This window comes from Bufo gargarizans, chromosome 2, assembly GCF_014858855.1.
Source record: "Bufo gargarizans isolate SCDJY-AF-19 chromosome 2, ASM1485885v1, whole genome shotgun sequence".
Taxonomy (NCBI): domain Eukaryota; kingdom Metazoa; phylum Chordata; class Amphibia; order Anura; family Bufonidae; genus Bufo; species Bufo gargarizans.
The window spans coordinates 421,674,545-421,690,071 of record NC_058081.1 but is presented as its reverse complement, the minus strand read 5'-3'; the positions used below and the strand labels follow the sequence as shown (position 1 = coordinate 421,690,071).

The window sequence follows — 15,527 nt, the reverse complement described above, 5'->3', positions numbered from 1 at the left end:
GGAGATTATTTTCCACTCTGGTGATCTGTTTCCAGACTTTAGATATGGAGGAATTGGTTAGCAGTGGTGATTTGAGTCTAGAACCAAAAATGCTTTGAGCTAGAAGGTGTAAGTATATATTTGTTGAGTTTAAATGACAATTTTCTATGATTACCCATTTTTTTGATAGATCGGGCATTACCAATGACCTAAGTTGAGCTAAGATGTTTGCTTTATAGTAATTAGAAAGTGAAGCGAAATTTAGGCCGACTTGGTCAAGGGGTTTGTATAAGATAGAAGCTTTAACCCTTGATCTACATTTATTCCACGAGTGGTAATTAATGAGAGATTGTAGCTTTTTCAGGAAGTAGTCTGGGATCCAGATTGGCACATTTCGGAAAACATATAACATTTTTTGAAGGATCGCCATTTTGATCGCTGCTATTCTCCCCAACCAGGACAAAGCATGAAGTCTGAGGTTATTTAAACTCACTTTAATTTTATTAAAGTAGTTATGGGATAATAAGTTGCTGATTGGATAAGTGAGGTGAATGCCTAAGTATGTAAGGGAGTCTTGCACCTATGAAAATTCTTGGGATGTGGTGATTGCTAATTTTGTATGGTGTGACAAGCCTAAATCTAGCATTTGTGATTTGTTAGCGTTTATCTTGTAATATGAGGCCTGGCCAAATTTATTGATTATGCTGTTAATAGGTAAAGATGAAATCGGGTTTGATGTGATTATCAGTACATCATCGGCGGATAGGCCTATGCAATGTTTTTGTTTGTCTACCATTAGGCCTTTTATGTCAGGGTGTGTTCTTATATGTTCAGCGAATGGTTCCATGGACAAAGCGAAAATTTGTGGGGACATAGGGCAGCCTTGTCCGGTTCCATTTTTTATTTTTAAATGGCTTTGACAAGAAGTTAGATGTGTAGACTGATGCACTGGGATTTGAGTATAAAGCCATTACAGTGTTCAAGTAGAATCCGCTGAAGCCAAACTTCACCAAAGTCTCCCTCACGTATCCCCAATGTATTCTGTCAAACGCCTTCTCTGCATCCAGGGTAAGAAGCAGAGAAGGCGTCCGCGATATCTGAGCCACATCAATTAAATTTATGAATCTTCTTGTTCCGTCTGATGACTGTCTATTGGGAACAAAGCCAATTTGATCACTATTTATCAGGGAGGGGAGCAGATTAGAAAGTCTATCTGCTAAGACTTTTGCATAACGTTTGATATCAGAGTTTAATAAGGATATTGGACGAAAATTAGCTGGGGAGTCTGATGTTTTACCTGGTTTCGGTAGTGTTATGATAAGGGCATGCAGCATATCTCTCGGAACAGATTCTCGGGAGGCAATTAGATTAAAAGTGTGTGTAAGATAGGGAGATAGAATTGTAGTAAAGGATTTATAGTATTCATTTGGAAGTCCATCTGGACCTGGCGATTTGCTAAGTTTTAATGAATTGATGGCTCTGGTTACTTCTGTTTCTGATATCTTTTTATTAATGATTGAACTCTGAGAAGGGGTCAAAGAGGGGAGGGAAATTTCGCCAAGAAATTTAGAAATAGTATCAGGATTAGGCTGAAAAGTTTCAGGGGATTTATTAAGATTATATAATTTTGAGTAATAGTTCGCAAATTCATCTGCAATTAATTTGGGATTAAGGATTTTACCACCTCTATTATCATATAAAAATGGGATTTTGTTTTTTAGTTCCTTCTTCTTAATCCTATTCGCCAAAAGCCTAGAAACTTTATTTCCTTGCCAATACTGGTCGGCTTTTAGTTTACAGAGATGGAATTCATATTTGTGATGAAGGTGTAGATATAGATCATGTCTAGCTTTTTTCAATTGAGAACCTATGGCGGGATCTAAGGAGACTTTATGTTTTATTTCCAATTCTCGAATTAGGGATGTCAGGGAATCAGTGGTTTTTTGTCTCATCTTTTTTTGGGTAGCTGCATGTTTCAGCAGGTGACCTCTTATATAGGCCTTGTGTGCGCACCATAATGTAGTATCGAGTACTGAATTGTTGTCATTTAGGAGGAAATATTCTGTAAGGAAATCCACAAGACTAGTTCTAATGGAGGTATGTTGCAAAAGGGAGTTGTTCATTTTCCAGGGGGAGTATATTGTATTATAATAATGGTCTCTGATTGTTAATGTGATAGGTGCATGGTCTGACCAGGTTATGCTATGTATCTCAGAAGATAGGGACTTTTGTAGGAGCCATTTATCTACAATAAATAAATCTATTCTTGAGAGGGAGTTGTGAGGATTAGAATAGAAAGTATAGTCCCTTTCATTAGCATGAAGAACCCGCCATGTATCAAATAATCCCTCCTTAAATAGATAATCCTGGAATAATGAAGGCTTAGATGATAATGGGAGTTGTGAAAATGTATCTAGATTAGGGTTAGGACACAAGTTGAAATCCCCACATACTAGAAATGCACCTTGCTTGATGTCTTGAGCTAATTTATTGGTTTTCCTGATGAACCTGAGCTGGTGCGTATTGGGAGCATATAAATTGACTAATGTATAGCGAGTATTATTAATATCACATATGACAATTACATATCTACCCTTATCATCTATTATAGTTTTGTGAAGAACAAAGGAGATTGAATTCCTGAACCCTATCATCACACCTCCACATCTTTTGAACAGCGGAAGCAAAGAAAAGGAACGGGAACTCTCTATGGTGTAAACGGTAAGTATCTGAGTCGTTTAGGTGTGTATCTTGGATACATATGATATCTCCTTTTTGTTTCTTAATTTCAGACCACAATCTAGATCTTTTAAAATGACTATTAAGCCCTTTTACATTAAAGGATAACAGTTTTAACCCCATAATGAGAATAAATCTACATGCTGTGAAGTGAACCTGTCAAATAACATATGCAGAAACTCATGTAACAGAAAGGAGAATACACAAAGGTTAGTAGTCACATACAAACGCTTGTGTAGTGAAGCTTGGCAAATGCGTGTCTTCCAGTATAGGTCTTCTGAATCCAGAAGTAATCGACGTGTTGTGGATTCTAGTAACCTATTTGAGCAAATGAAAACTAAAAAAAGAGATAGAACAAAATAGAACAAAAATTTCAATAACAAATAACAGAGGTCCAACAGGACCAGAGTCTTTGAGAAGTTATACAGTGACTTCTGGGAGGGTGTATTAAGATTTAGGATTAGAGAGCGACTAGAAAAGTGTCAGTGGGCTACCAACGTGGGGCCGGCTTAAATACGCTTGTCCGCTGCTACCAACAGATATAACAAGGCAATAAACCAGACACATTATGAAGCAATTTTCAGCCTACTTTAGACCATTCATGATAGAGATTTGTGATTCTTTTTCTCTAAGGTGAATCAGATATCACATTATCCTGGGGATCTTTGCGGGGCTCAGGGGAAGGCAAATTCCATTTAGAAAGATAAGCTGAAGCATCTTGTGGAGAGTTCCATACATGAGATGCGTTCTGATGTCTGACTATTAGTTTGACTGGGTATCCCCATTTGTAGGGAATATACCTGTAGTTGTCACGGAGGATTTTTGTTTATTGTTGAAACTCTCTTCTTTTAGCAAGAGTGGCTGGAGATAGATCCGTAAAAAGAAGAACATTTTGAAATCTTTCTGGGAGAGCGTCCTTTTTTAGAGAGGATCTCATTAAATCTCATTTTTATCTTGCAGGGGAGAGCTGGAGGAATCCCGCTGACCATTTGACTTGAGCAGAGGTGGGCTGGAGCCTGAAGATCTCAGGGAGGAGTGGGGAGAATCCTCTGTCTGGCGGGAATCTGCGCCATCTTGCCTGCAGGCTTTGGTTGAGGAGAAGAATGCCGTCATCTTCTGTGGACCGGCGCCTCTTTTCTTGCCCCTGGTCATCATTGGCGGCACCCCCGGCAGCTGTGGAGGCTTAGGAGGAGGTAATGTATGCTGTCTTCCTTACTTTAGGTAGCGCTGAGAGCCGCTTTTCAGCCAGGGCACACGGAGCCCTTCAGTTATGCAGCCGTCACGCTCGGCATCCGGCCACGCCCCCGATTTAATTTTTTAAACAAAAAAAATCATGTTTTAGTGTTTCCATAGTCTGAAAGCCATAGTTTTTTCAGTTTTTGGGCGATTATCTTGGGTAGGGTATGATTTTTTGCGAGATAAGATGACGGTTTGATTGGCACTATTTTGGGGTGCATATAACTTTTTGATCACAGCATTTACACTTTTTGTGATGTAAGGTGACAAAAAATGGTTTATTTAGCACAGTTTTTATTTTTTATTTTTTACAGTGTTCATCTGAGGGGTTAGGTCATGTGATATTTTTATAGAGATGATCGATACGAACGCGGCAATACCTAATATGTATAGTTTTTTTTTCATTTATGTAAGTTTTATACAATAATATCATTTTTTAAACAAAAAAAATCATATTTTAGTGTCTCCATATTCTGAGAGCCATAGTTTTTTTCAGTTTTTTGGGCCATTATCTTGGGTAGGGTATGATTTTTGTTGGACGAGATGACGGTTTGATTGGCACTATTTTGGGGTGCATATAACTTTTTGATCGCTTGCTATTACACTTTGTGTGATGTAAGGTGACAAAAAATTGTTTATTTAGCACAGTTTTTATTTTTTACGGTGTTCATCTGAGGGGTTAGGTCATGTGATATTTTTATAGAACCGGTTGATACGGACGCGCCGATAGTTAATATGTATATTTTTTATTTTATTTATAAAAATTATTTTTTTTAAATAATTTTTATTTTATTGTAAAAAATTAAGTTTTACACAATAACAGCTTTTTTAAAACAAACAAAATTATGTTTAAGTGTCTCCATATTCTGAGCCATAGTTTATTTTTATTTTTTGGGCGATTGTCTCAGGTAGAGGCTCATTTTTGGCAAGATGAGGTGAAAGTTAGATTGGTAGTATTTTGGTGGGTGTACGCCTTTTTGATCGCTTCCTGTTGTACTTTTTGTGATGTAAGGTGACAAAAAAATGGTTTATTTAGATTTTTTTAGATTTTTTCATCTGAGGGGTTAGGTCATGTTATATGTTTATAGAGCCGGTCGATACGCACGCGGCAATACCTAATATGTATATTTTTTCCCCCTATTTTTTGCCAATTTTTTTTACTTTATTTGGGTAAAATGACGTTTTTTTTTTACGTGTATTTTTACTTGAAGCTTTAAATTTTTTTGGGGGAAACTTTTTTTTCCACTTTATTTTTTGTCCCACTTTGGGACTTCAAGTTTTGGGGGTCTAATCCTTTACAATGCATTCTAATACTTCTGTATTGGAATGCATTGGCTGTATGAGTAATACTGTGTGTATTAGTTATACAGCTTCCGGCCTGTGAGATCCAGGGGGACCAGATGGCACCGCCGCCACCCGCACCATAAAAAACCGCAAACCGCAGGTCTGAATTGACCTGCGGTTTGCGGTGATCACTAACATGGGGGGGTCCCCCCGCGCATTTAGCCGAGGTGCCTGCTCAAAGATTTGAGCAGGCACCGGCTTCCGATCACCGCCCGCCGCAGATACGCCCTGTGTCCTTAAGTACCAGGACCACGTGTGTCCTAAAGAGGTTAATATGCTTAAGAAAAAACTATTAACCTGAAACACATCTGGATTAAAAAGAAACACTTTATGTATTTGGATTTCTGACTCTCCTTGTGAGTCTTTTGCTCAGAGAGCGTGTCCTTCCTGCTGCAACTCAGGGGCATGTCCGTTCTTTTGCAGCTCTCTCGCTAAAACTTCTAACAGAAGATACAGTAGCAGGATAAAATGTTACTGAGGTGGATGGAGAAGTAAGGAAAAGAACAAACAGCTGGTGGCGCTATACAGATAGATTTTATTGAATAATTCACTCGATATAGTAAATGTTTAAATACATACAATTACAAAAGTATTCATATCCAGTTGCTGGTTTGAAGAATGTGGATTAATTTTTTTTTTTTTTTTATGGGACAGCTCATTTAATTATTAATTAAAAGTATAAACTTAAATTTTACTGTGAAATTTATGCAAAATAAATAGGAAACTAAACTTACCACTTTTAACATTTAGTATATGGTGCTTGTCTATGGACCAGCCTCCAAGGTTTGAAGGATCCAGTTCAAATCCTTGCAAGACTGCTGTTCTTTTCTCCCATAAGATAAGACCAAGGCATGTTTCATATTCAAAGCCAACAGAGACTGAAATGAGTATAAAGCAAAACATGAAATTTAGCCTTGAAGCCAGAAACCAAGCTCCAATCAAATATCAAATATCTGAAGTGTAAATATGACAAGACAAAATAAATATATATTAGTAAAGGTAAAAACTCTGTTTAATTATGTAGAATGACATGAACAGGGTTGGACTGGCCCACCAGAGAACTAGAGAATCCTCTGATGGGCTCAAACTCTTACACAATAATGGACCCCTATTAAAACAGGGTCCCTGAGGTCTCACAGAAAATAATTTGAAGCTGACCTTGAAAGCAATACCCAGATATGCTAATTAACGTTTTTGATAATGAATTAATGTGCAGTGATAATAACTTGAAAGTGAACATTTGTATTATACACAGGGGATGGGCCCTTAGAATCATTTCATATAGTGAGCCTAAGAAACTTTAGTCCAACGCTGGACAGGAATGTTATGTGCCATTTTGAAAAAGCAGGAGAAAGGGCTGCTGAGGCATATGTCATAACATAGTGAATAATCTAACTAGATAAAATATACATCAGTACATTTTGAATAATGGAGAACTGCAACTCATTTTTTTTCCTTTTTATGCTTACAGTTTAATAGTTCTTCTTTCAATTGCTTAGAACATTTTCAGGACTGTGATAAATGATTCTATCTTCCTTTTGCACTTTTGTATTCTACACAGAGAATGTGCTAATGCTAAGCTTTTTAAGAAGAGATCCGAATAGCACTTTTGGGGGGTTTAACATCATAAATATATTTTATATATATTATATAATATATGTATATATAATATTAAATATTTTCCTTTCTAAATAATGTGTACAGCAGTAACTGGGAGATGCTCTCTCTCTAAAGGTCTTAAGTTTAAGTTTACAATAATATCTAGTTAATGTTGTTGGCTTGGAAAACACCATAAACGGCTCTGATGTGTTTGTGGTTATAAAATTAGATGTGAATGAAAGACTAATGGGAAGTCACTTAAAGAAGTGACTAAGCATTCTTTGCCATACTTAAAAAATTTCCTGCGCTCATTTTGTTTCATATTGGGATTGGCTAGTTTCCTATATTGATGAACTATCTTCAGAATAGGTCATCAATATTAAATCTGCAGGGGTCCGACTCCCTACACCCCCACCTATCATTTGCTCCTTCGCTTTGAAGTGAATGGGGGTGGGGAAGCTGCAATTACACCTGCTCGCTGCTCTCCCCAACTAACATAGTTAATGTTTCTCTTGTCTAGTATATTTCTCTCCTCTTTCAAACATGCTGGCAAAACCCATTTACAGAAAAAAATAAAACATCCATTGACCCATCCTGTGCAATTAGCTACCAAACTGTCTCCCCTTACTCTCTAAACTTCTGGAACACCTCCAGACCACTTGCAGACACCACCAGTGTTAAATTATCTTTTGGCTGCTAAATGCAATGGTGACTATTCCCCCCTCATTCTTCTGGATCTCTCCTACTCTCCATGCTTCAATGTATGAGAATTAAGGACACTGATATCTCATGGTTTTCTTCCTCTCTGATTGCTCATTCAGTGTATCATTTGCTGCCTCTACTTCTCATCTTTCTCTTGCTGTAAATGTTCCTCGGGGTTCATTCCTAGGTCCTCTCCATTTTCTCTCTACACTTTCTCTGCTGGATAAACTATCCCTAAATTTGGCTTTAAGTACTATCTCTATGCTGAGAACTATAGAAGTTTTGAAAAATTCAATTCAGCAACTTCGCAGAAGTTCACCAAGGAATTTCATTTATTTTAAATTAAATTATCACAAATCACTATAAATCAGATATACCTAGGCTACCTGGTATGGAGTTTGGCTAGTAAGGACTGTGACGAGGGGACATCCTCTGCATCTGGAAGAAAGAAGGTTTGCACACAAACATAGAAGAGGATTCTTTACGGTAAGAGCAGTGAGACTATGGAACTCTCTGCCTGAGGAGGTGGTGATGGTGAGTATAATAAAGGAATTCAAGAGGGGCCTGGATGTATTTCTGGCGTGTAATAATATTATAGGCTATGGCTACTAGAGAGGGGTAGTTGATCCAGGGAGTTATTCTGATTGCCTGATTGGAGTCGGGAAGGAATTTTTTATTCCCCTAAAGTGGGGAAAATTGGCTTCTACCTCACAGTTTTTTTTTTACCTTCCTCTGGATTAACTTGCAGGATGACAGGCTGAACTGGATGGACAAATGTCTTTTTTTGGCCTTATGTACTATGTTACTAAGATGGGGGCACAATATGCAAATTATTGCTGTTCTGGCCTTCAATCTCAACCTGCAGGTTATTTGACAGAGAAAATATTAAGCAGCTTTGGCAACTTCTCCAACCCGGTGCTCTCCTTCCCTACAGGTGTGAGCCCTTCTTCTGCCATCTGCTTTTACTTATTTTCCAGATATTCTGATATTGATGAGAATATGTCATGAGGAACATCCAGCAAGTCCTCTCTCTGCATTTTATATACCGTATTACATATTATACATACATTTTACATGTATAGTTTTTCTTGCGTTTGGATTATTTTTTATTTAGATTTTTTTTCACCATATTTTGACCCCTATAACTTTTTTGTAAGTATGTGTACGGAGCTGTATCGGGGCTAATGTTTTGTCGGGCGATCTGAACTTTTCATTGATACTATTCTGCTGTGTGTATGACTTTTTGATCACTTTTTATTGAATTTTTTTGTAGAAAATGAAGCGAACAAAAACGGCAAATCAGCCATTTGGACACTTTTGTTTTGCTGTCTGCTGTATGGGGAATATAATTTCATATTTATATACTATGGGCGTTTTCGCACACCCATGTTGTATATTTTATTTTTATTTATTTTAGTTCTTTTATTTTTCTTTTGGGAAAAGGGGGATGATTTGAATCTTTATATTTTTTTATTTTTAAAACCTTTTTTTTCTACACTTTTTTTTTATAGCTCCCATAGGGAACTATAACATGCAATCATCTGATTGCTATTATCATAGACTCCAATGCACTTGATTTGGAATCTATGATTTTACAACTATCCTATGGAGCCCTATTGCAGGCAAGGGCTCCATAGGAAATTCTATGCAGCAGCCTCCTGTCATTCACAAAGACAGGGGCTGTTGCACACATGCTCCGGCTCCTCCAATCGCCGCACGGGGTAGCCGCAGCATCACTGGAAGCGCGTGCTTCCAGTGTTTCACACGCTCAGATGCCATGGTCAGGATTTACCACGGCATCTGAAGGGTTAAATGCCCGCGATCGACATCAATGCCGGTTGCAGACTTGAGTTGCAGATTTCTCGCTATAAGAAGCAGGTGACCACTCGCAGCTATGGCGCCCACAGCGCTCAGGAGCAGGCGCTATCTTTAAAGACCTGGCCAGCGCCGTACATGTACGATGCTGGGTGTTAAGGGGTTAATGTCTGAATTTGTTTCTTTTCTCTGACTGAAAACCCAAAACTAAACTATCATAACTATTCCAAAAGGGAAAGTTGAAAAGATCATCCAATTAGTCTTGATTCCCAGCATGAACATTACATATATATATACTGTACAAATATATACAGCAAAAAAAAACTCAATTCATACTACAACTTATCTAAATGTGATGAGCTATAAGAAGAAACAAGTTTGGTAAAAGAAACTGGAAATTAGTTAACAATATCCATATATTATTTCAGTAAACCTGACATCCTTAACCTTTTATATTACGGAAGGTACGAGCAGCAGTTTTCTGTGTTTTGCCTTGGAAGACAAAATTATCAGAAGGCATGCCATAATGTACAGTATAACCCAATGCTTGTATAGGTGCACAAAGAAGTTTCCGGCTTTAGATTCATGCATAATCTTTGCAAAGATGTAATGGACTGATTCAACCTTCAATGATATTTGAAGGCACTTGCAGTCATATAATTGAGGTCGAAGGGAAAAATATTAGCATTTCATTAGCAAAATGTAAATTAGCTTTCTATATATAACTAGGATCCTTTAGTAAAAACTTACAGTACATGAAAAAAAAAAAAGGAAAAAGGAATTATAATGTAAATGTATTGACAACACATTGGTTACCTAGGCTACAGAAAAAGAAATTTCATGGATTCAGTAGTAGCACATACCTACAGCATCTGATAGTCCATACACTTTCTGACCATATGCATCATTTTTATCCCAGACAAATGTATATGCTAAATTTGGTGATGCCTGGAAAGTCTTTTGGAATAGGTGTCCTTCAACGGCCACCATCAAATGAACTTTAATAAGGTTCAACGGAACAGTTGATTGAGTCATAATAATCTTCAGCAATGACTTGTATCCTGGAGTTCGAGAACTGAGATAACAGAGTCTTAGGTTGGAGCCTGGCATTTCTATTTCCTCATGGAGAGCCTAAAACATGAAGATATTTACATTCACATAGCAATAAGGCATAATACAAACAGGATGTTTTACTTAGCTGCCTATTCTTTTTTTTATTTTAATACGTAAAAAAACAAAGCCCATTATGACTTATAGTACCTGTCACAGTACTCCATCCATAGTTTACAGCAGTTTTACATTTTGACCAAGCATTCATGAAATACACATGCTTGCCCAACCATAATACTGTTTTATCTAAATAAATTAGAGCAAGGTTTTCTACAAAGAATTATCTTAACAAGGAATAAGATGGAAGAAATGAAAGAGGTTTTCCGAGCTTATAATAATGCACAAAAGCACCTAAATGTGTTTGAATACTCAGATAATACCACCATAGCTTAAAAGTGCTTAGTGCAGCACAGCTGCTTTCATGCTGCAGGAGTTTGCTGTGGGCAGGATAGTTAAATGACTACAATTACCGTGAATTATCCACTCTCACAGACACTGCCTCTACTTATAGCTATTCCATGTGTTTCAATTACAAGGCGTAAAGATAATGCTATATCTATTTAATATCTTTACAAGCAACACAATGAAGCACTGCCTATTAATAATGGATTTACACTGCCCGATTGTCGGTCAGATTATTGGGGATGAATATTGGTATGATCGCTCGTTCCCAATAATCTGCCCTTATATAACCCAACGAATTAGTGAAACACTCATTCATCGGATGAAACTATCTTTTATGTGGACACCTAAACAGCACTCTACTCTCAATAAACAATGAATCTGTATGGGGATGGGCGGAGCCAGTAGCCCTTGCTCATCCCCATACAGTGGAAGTGACCATTGCATGTAAATGTAGCTTCACCTCCACTGATGAGCAGGCAATTGTCAGCAAGGAACACTTCCTACATAACAATCACCTGCTCCCAGTGGGCCATGTTTAAGCCACCCAAGGTTGAGTAATGGGTCCTCTATTATTTAATTTATTTATTAATGATATCCAGGATGGGATTAATAGCACCATTTCTATGTTTGCAGATGACACTAAGCTATGTAGTATTGTGCAGTCTATGGAAGATGTCCATAAACTATAAGCTGGACACTCTGGGCATCAACTTGGCAGATCAGGTTCAATGTGGATAAATATAAATTTATGCATCTTGGTAGCAATAATCTATGTGCATCATATGTCCACTGTCACTTGTAGAGAAGGACTTGGGTGTCCTTCTAGATCATAGATCTAAGTCTAACAGGATATTGGCATGCATTAAACATGGTTGGTTATATATGCATTAAACAAGGCATGGAGCCACGGGGCAGGGATTTAATATTACCAATTTACAAAGCTTTGGTGCAGTATCATCTGGAATATGCAGTTCTGGGCACCAGTCCATAGAAAGGATGCTTTGAAAGTGGAAAAAGTACAGAGGAGAGCTACTAAACTGATTTGACTGAAGGGGCATGGATGGTCTTAGTTATGAAGAAAGATTAAAAGAATGAAATGTATTTAGTCTTGAGAAGAGACATCTAAGGGGGGACATGATAAACCTATACAAATATATAAATGAGCCATACAAAACATATGGTAAAAAAACTGTTCCATGTAAAATCCCCTCAAAAGACAAGGAGGGGGGCTGCCTCCAACTGTAGAAGAAAAAGTTCAGTCTCTAGAAGCATCAACGCTTCTTTACCGTAAGAACTGTTAATCTATGGAATAGACTAGCTCCTGACGTGGTCAAAATAGGAACAATGGATAGTTTTAAAAAGGGTTTAGATGGGGGTCGTGGCCTGCCTCAGCATGGAGTGAGTTGCACCTCAGAGGGCTCCTGCCCAGTGGCGCCCCCCAACATCATGCTGGGCCCCCCCATGTGCCCCCCCAACTAAAATGCGCCCCCCCCCCCCTCCCAGCGTCCCTGCTGCCAGCAGCATTCACTTGACTGATCCGAGTTCAGCTCAGCTCAGTCACAGTCTCTCTCTCACCTCACGCTGCTGGCAGCAGGGACGCAGGGAGCCGAAGCCTGAGGGAGGGACGGGGAGGAGCGTAATATGATCTCAGAGTGGAAGCTGGCTTCTGCCAGCCCCACCCCTCCCCGCCCACCAACCAATCACCGACCAGAGCTGAGGGGGCAAGGCAGGCACACTGGCAGCTCTCTGACTCGAGTCTGAGTCACACAAGTGCAGGGAGTCTAAGAATAGAAAGGAATCGAATGAGTCACAAGTTAAAAGAATCTAAAGATCCGACTTAGTTTGTGACTCGTTCGATTCATTGAGTTAAAAGAGCAGTGAGTCAGAGGGTAGAACAGGTAAGGCTACTTTCACACTTGCGCTTGATCGGATCCGTTCTGAACGGATCCGATCATATTAATGCAGACGGAGGCTCCGTTCAGTACGGATCCGTCTGCATTAATAACTTAGAAAAAATTAATAACTTAGAAAAAAGTGTGAAAGCAGCCTGAGCGGATCCGTTCAGACTTTCAATGTAAAGTCAATGGGGGACGGATCCGCTTGAAGATTGAGCCATATGGTGACCTCTTCAAGCGGATCCGTCCCCATTGACTTACATTGTAAGTCTGAACGGATCCGCACGCCTCCGCACGGCCAGGCGGACAGCTGAGCGCTGCAAGCAGCGTTCAGCTGTCCGCCTGTCCGTGCGGAGGCGAGCGGAGCGGAGGCTGAACGCCGCCAGACTGATGCAGTCTGAGCGGATCCGCTCCATTCAGACTGCATCAGGGCTGGACGGAAGCGTTCGGGTCCGCTCGTGAGCTCCTTCAAACGGAGCTCACGAGCGGACCGACGAACGCTAGTGTGAAAGTAGCCTTACACTGAGGCTGAGGCTGCTTTTGTTGCAGCAGTGATAAGATTAAGGGACAGGAGAAGTGACAGATGACACAAGAGTTTAGATTACAGGTTGAATTAAATTAACCCTTTAGAATCAAATTGGCTTCTCAGGAGATATATATGTTAAAGGCATCTCATTCAGTAGCTATATAACTAAGGGCCCTTTCACACTTGCGTTGTCCGGATCCGGCGTGTACTCCACTTGCCGGAGGTACATGCCGGATCCGGAAAAACGATAGTGTACTGAAAGCATTTGAAGACGGATCCGTCTTCAAAATGCGTTCAGTGTTACTATGGCAGCCAGGACGCTATTAAAGTCCCGGTTGCCATAGTAGTAGTGAGGAGCGGGGGAGCGGTATACTTACAGTCCGTGCGGCTCCCGGGGCGCTCCAGAATGACATCAGAGCGCCCCATGCGCATGGATGATGTGTACATGCGATCACGTCATCCATGCGCCTGGGGCGCCCTGACGTCACTCTGGAGCGCCCCCGGAGCCGCACGGATGGTAAGTATGCCGCTCCCCATTGCACTTTACCATGGCTGCCAGGACTTTAGCGTCCCGGCATCCATGGTAACCATTGAGAAAAAGCTAAACGTCCTATCCGGCAATGCGCCGAAACGACGTTTAGCTTAAGGCCGGATCCGGATCAATGCCTTTCAATGTGCATTAATTCCGGTTCCGGCCTTGCGGCAAGTCTTCAGGATTTTTGGCCGGAGCAAAAAGTACTGCATGCTGCGGTATTTTCTCCAGCCAAAAAACTTTCTGTTACGGAACTGAAGACATCCTGATGCATCCTGAACGGATTTCTCTCCATTCAGAATGCATGGGGATAATCCTGATCAGGATTCTTCCGGCATAGAGCCCCGACGACGGAACTCTATGCCGGATGGTGGGTTCACATCACCTTTATGGATTGTACTGTCAGTGTCAGACTGTTGTCACTGTGGGTAACAATGCACAACAGACAACAATTCACATTGCACAACACAGTGACAGCTTCTGACTCCTGTCTGACTCCTGACTCCTCCTGTCCGGCGTCAGCCTCAGCTTCCCTTTACTATAATAAATCACTCAATACTAGTAATCAGAGTTCAGAGAGAGCTGAAGAAGACGAGCCGACTGCACTGAGTCAGCAGCGCAGCAAGTAGTGAGTGAATCGAATGTATCAAGCATCTGCGCATGCGCACCGGCACCTAGAGTCTTCGGTTCACTTGCGAGTCAGCTCAGCAGTCTGACTCACCAAGTGAACCGAATATCCGATTCATGAATTGGTTCATTTGAATGAGCTGATTCAAATGAACCGATTCACCTAAAAGATCCGAACTTCCCATCACTAAGCGGCGGTGCAGGGGAGGGAGAGGCGTGTCCCTTCCCCTTGCTCTGATAGGCTGCAGGCACTAGACCGGCAGCCTATCAGAGGCCGGTGCAGGCGCGCGATGACGTCATCGCGCCGCCTGAGCCATACAGTGTGGGACACAGGCCAGAAGAGGCCTGCATCGCATCGCTGACACTGAGGTAAGTATAATTTTTTTTTTTTTTACAATAGTGATACTTGGGGGGGGGGACTTACCTAATAATGGCACATGATGGGGGGGACTTACTTAATAATGGCACATGAAGGGGGGGGTTCTTACTTAATAATGGCACATGATGGGGGGGCCTTAATACTGGCACATGATGGGGGGGACCTAATACTGGCACATGATGGGGGGACCTAATACTGGCACATGATGGGGGGACCTAATACTGGCACATGATGGGGGCTTATTACTGGCACATGATGGGGGGCTTATTACTGGCACGTAATGTGGGTCTTATTACTGGCACATAATTGGGGGTTATTACTGGCACGTGGAGTCATCTACGGGGGCACTAAGAAGGGGTAATTTATACTTGCAAAATTATGGGGGACATTGAGGGCATCTACTGGGGCATTTTATACTGGTACATTATGGGGGCACTAGGAGGAAGGGGGAGAGGAGCACTATGGGGCATTTACTGGGGGCACTATATAGGGGTATTTTATACTGGCACATTATGGGGGACATTAGCTCAACTGGGGGCATAAGGGGGTATTTTTTGCATTGTCACATTATAAGGAGAATTATTACTACCGGGGGGCATTATGGTGGGCTTTATTACTCCCACATGGTATGACCCCTAG

General features: G+C 40.5%; 1 protein-coding gene across 1 annotated transcript in view; it reads right to left on the bottom strand.

Moving 5' to 3' along the window:
• Positions 1-15,527, bottom strand: part of TENM2 (teneurin transmembrane protein 2) — a 3,034,822-nt gene that overhangs the window by 464,762 nt on the left and 2,554,533 nt on the right. The window contains exons 17-18 of the mRNA XM_044277356.1: positions 10,278-10,545; positions 6,033-6,176 (exon numbers count right to left, since the gene is read on the bottom strand). Of these exons, the coding sequence (XP_044133291.1) occupies positions 6,033-6,176; positions 10,278-10,545 (412 nt within the window). The remainder of the gene's footprint in view (positions 1-6,032; positions 6,177-10,277; positions 10,546-15,527) is intronic.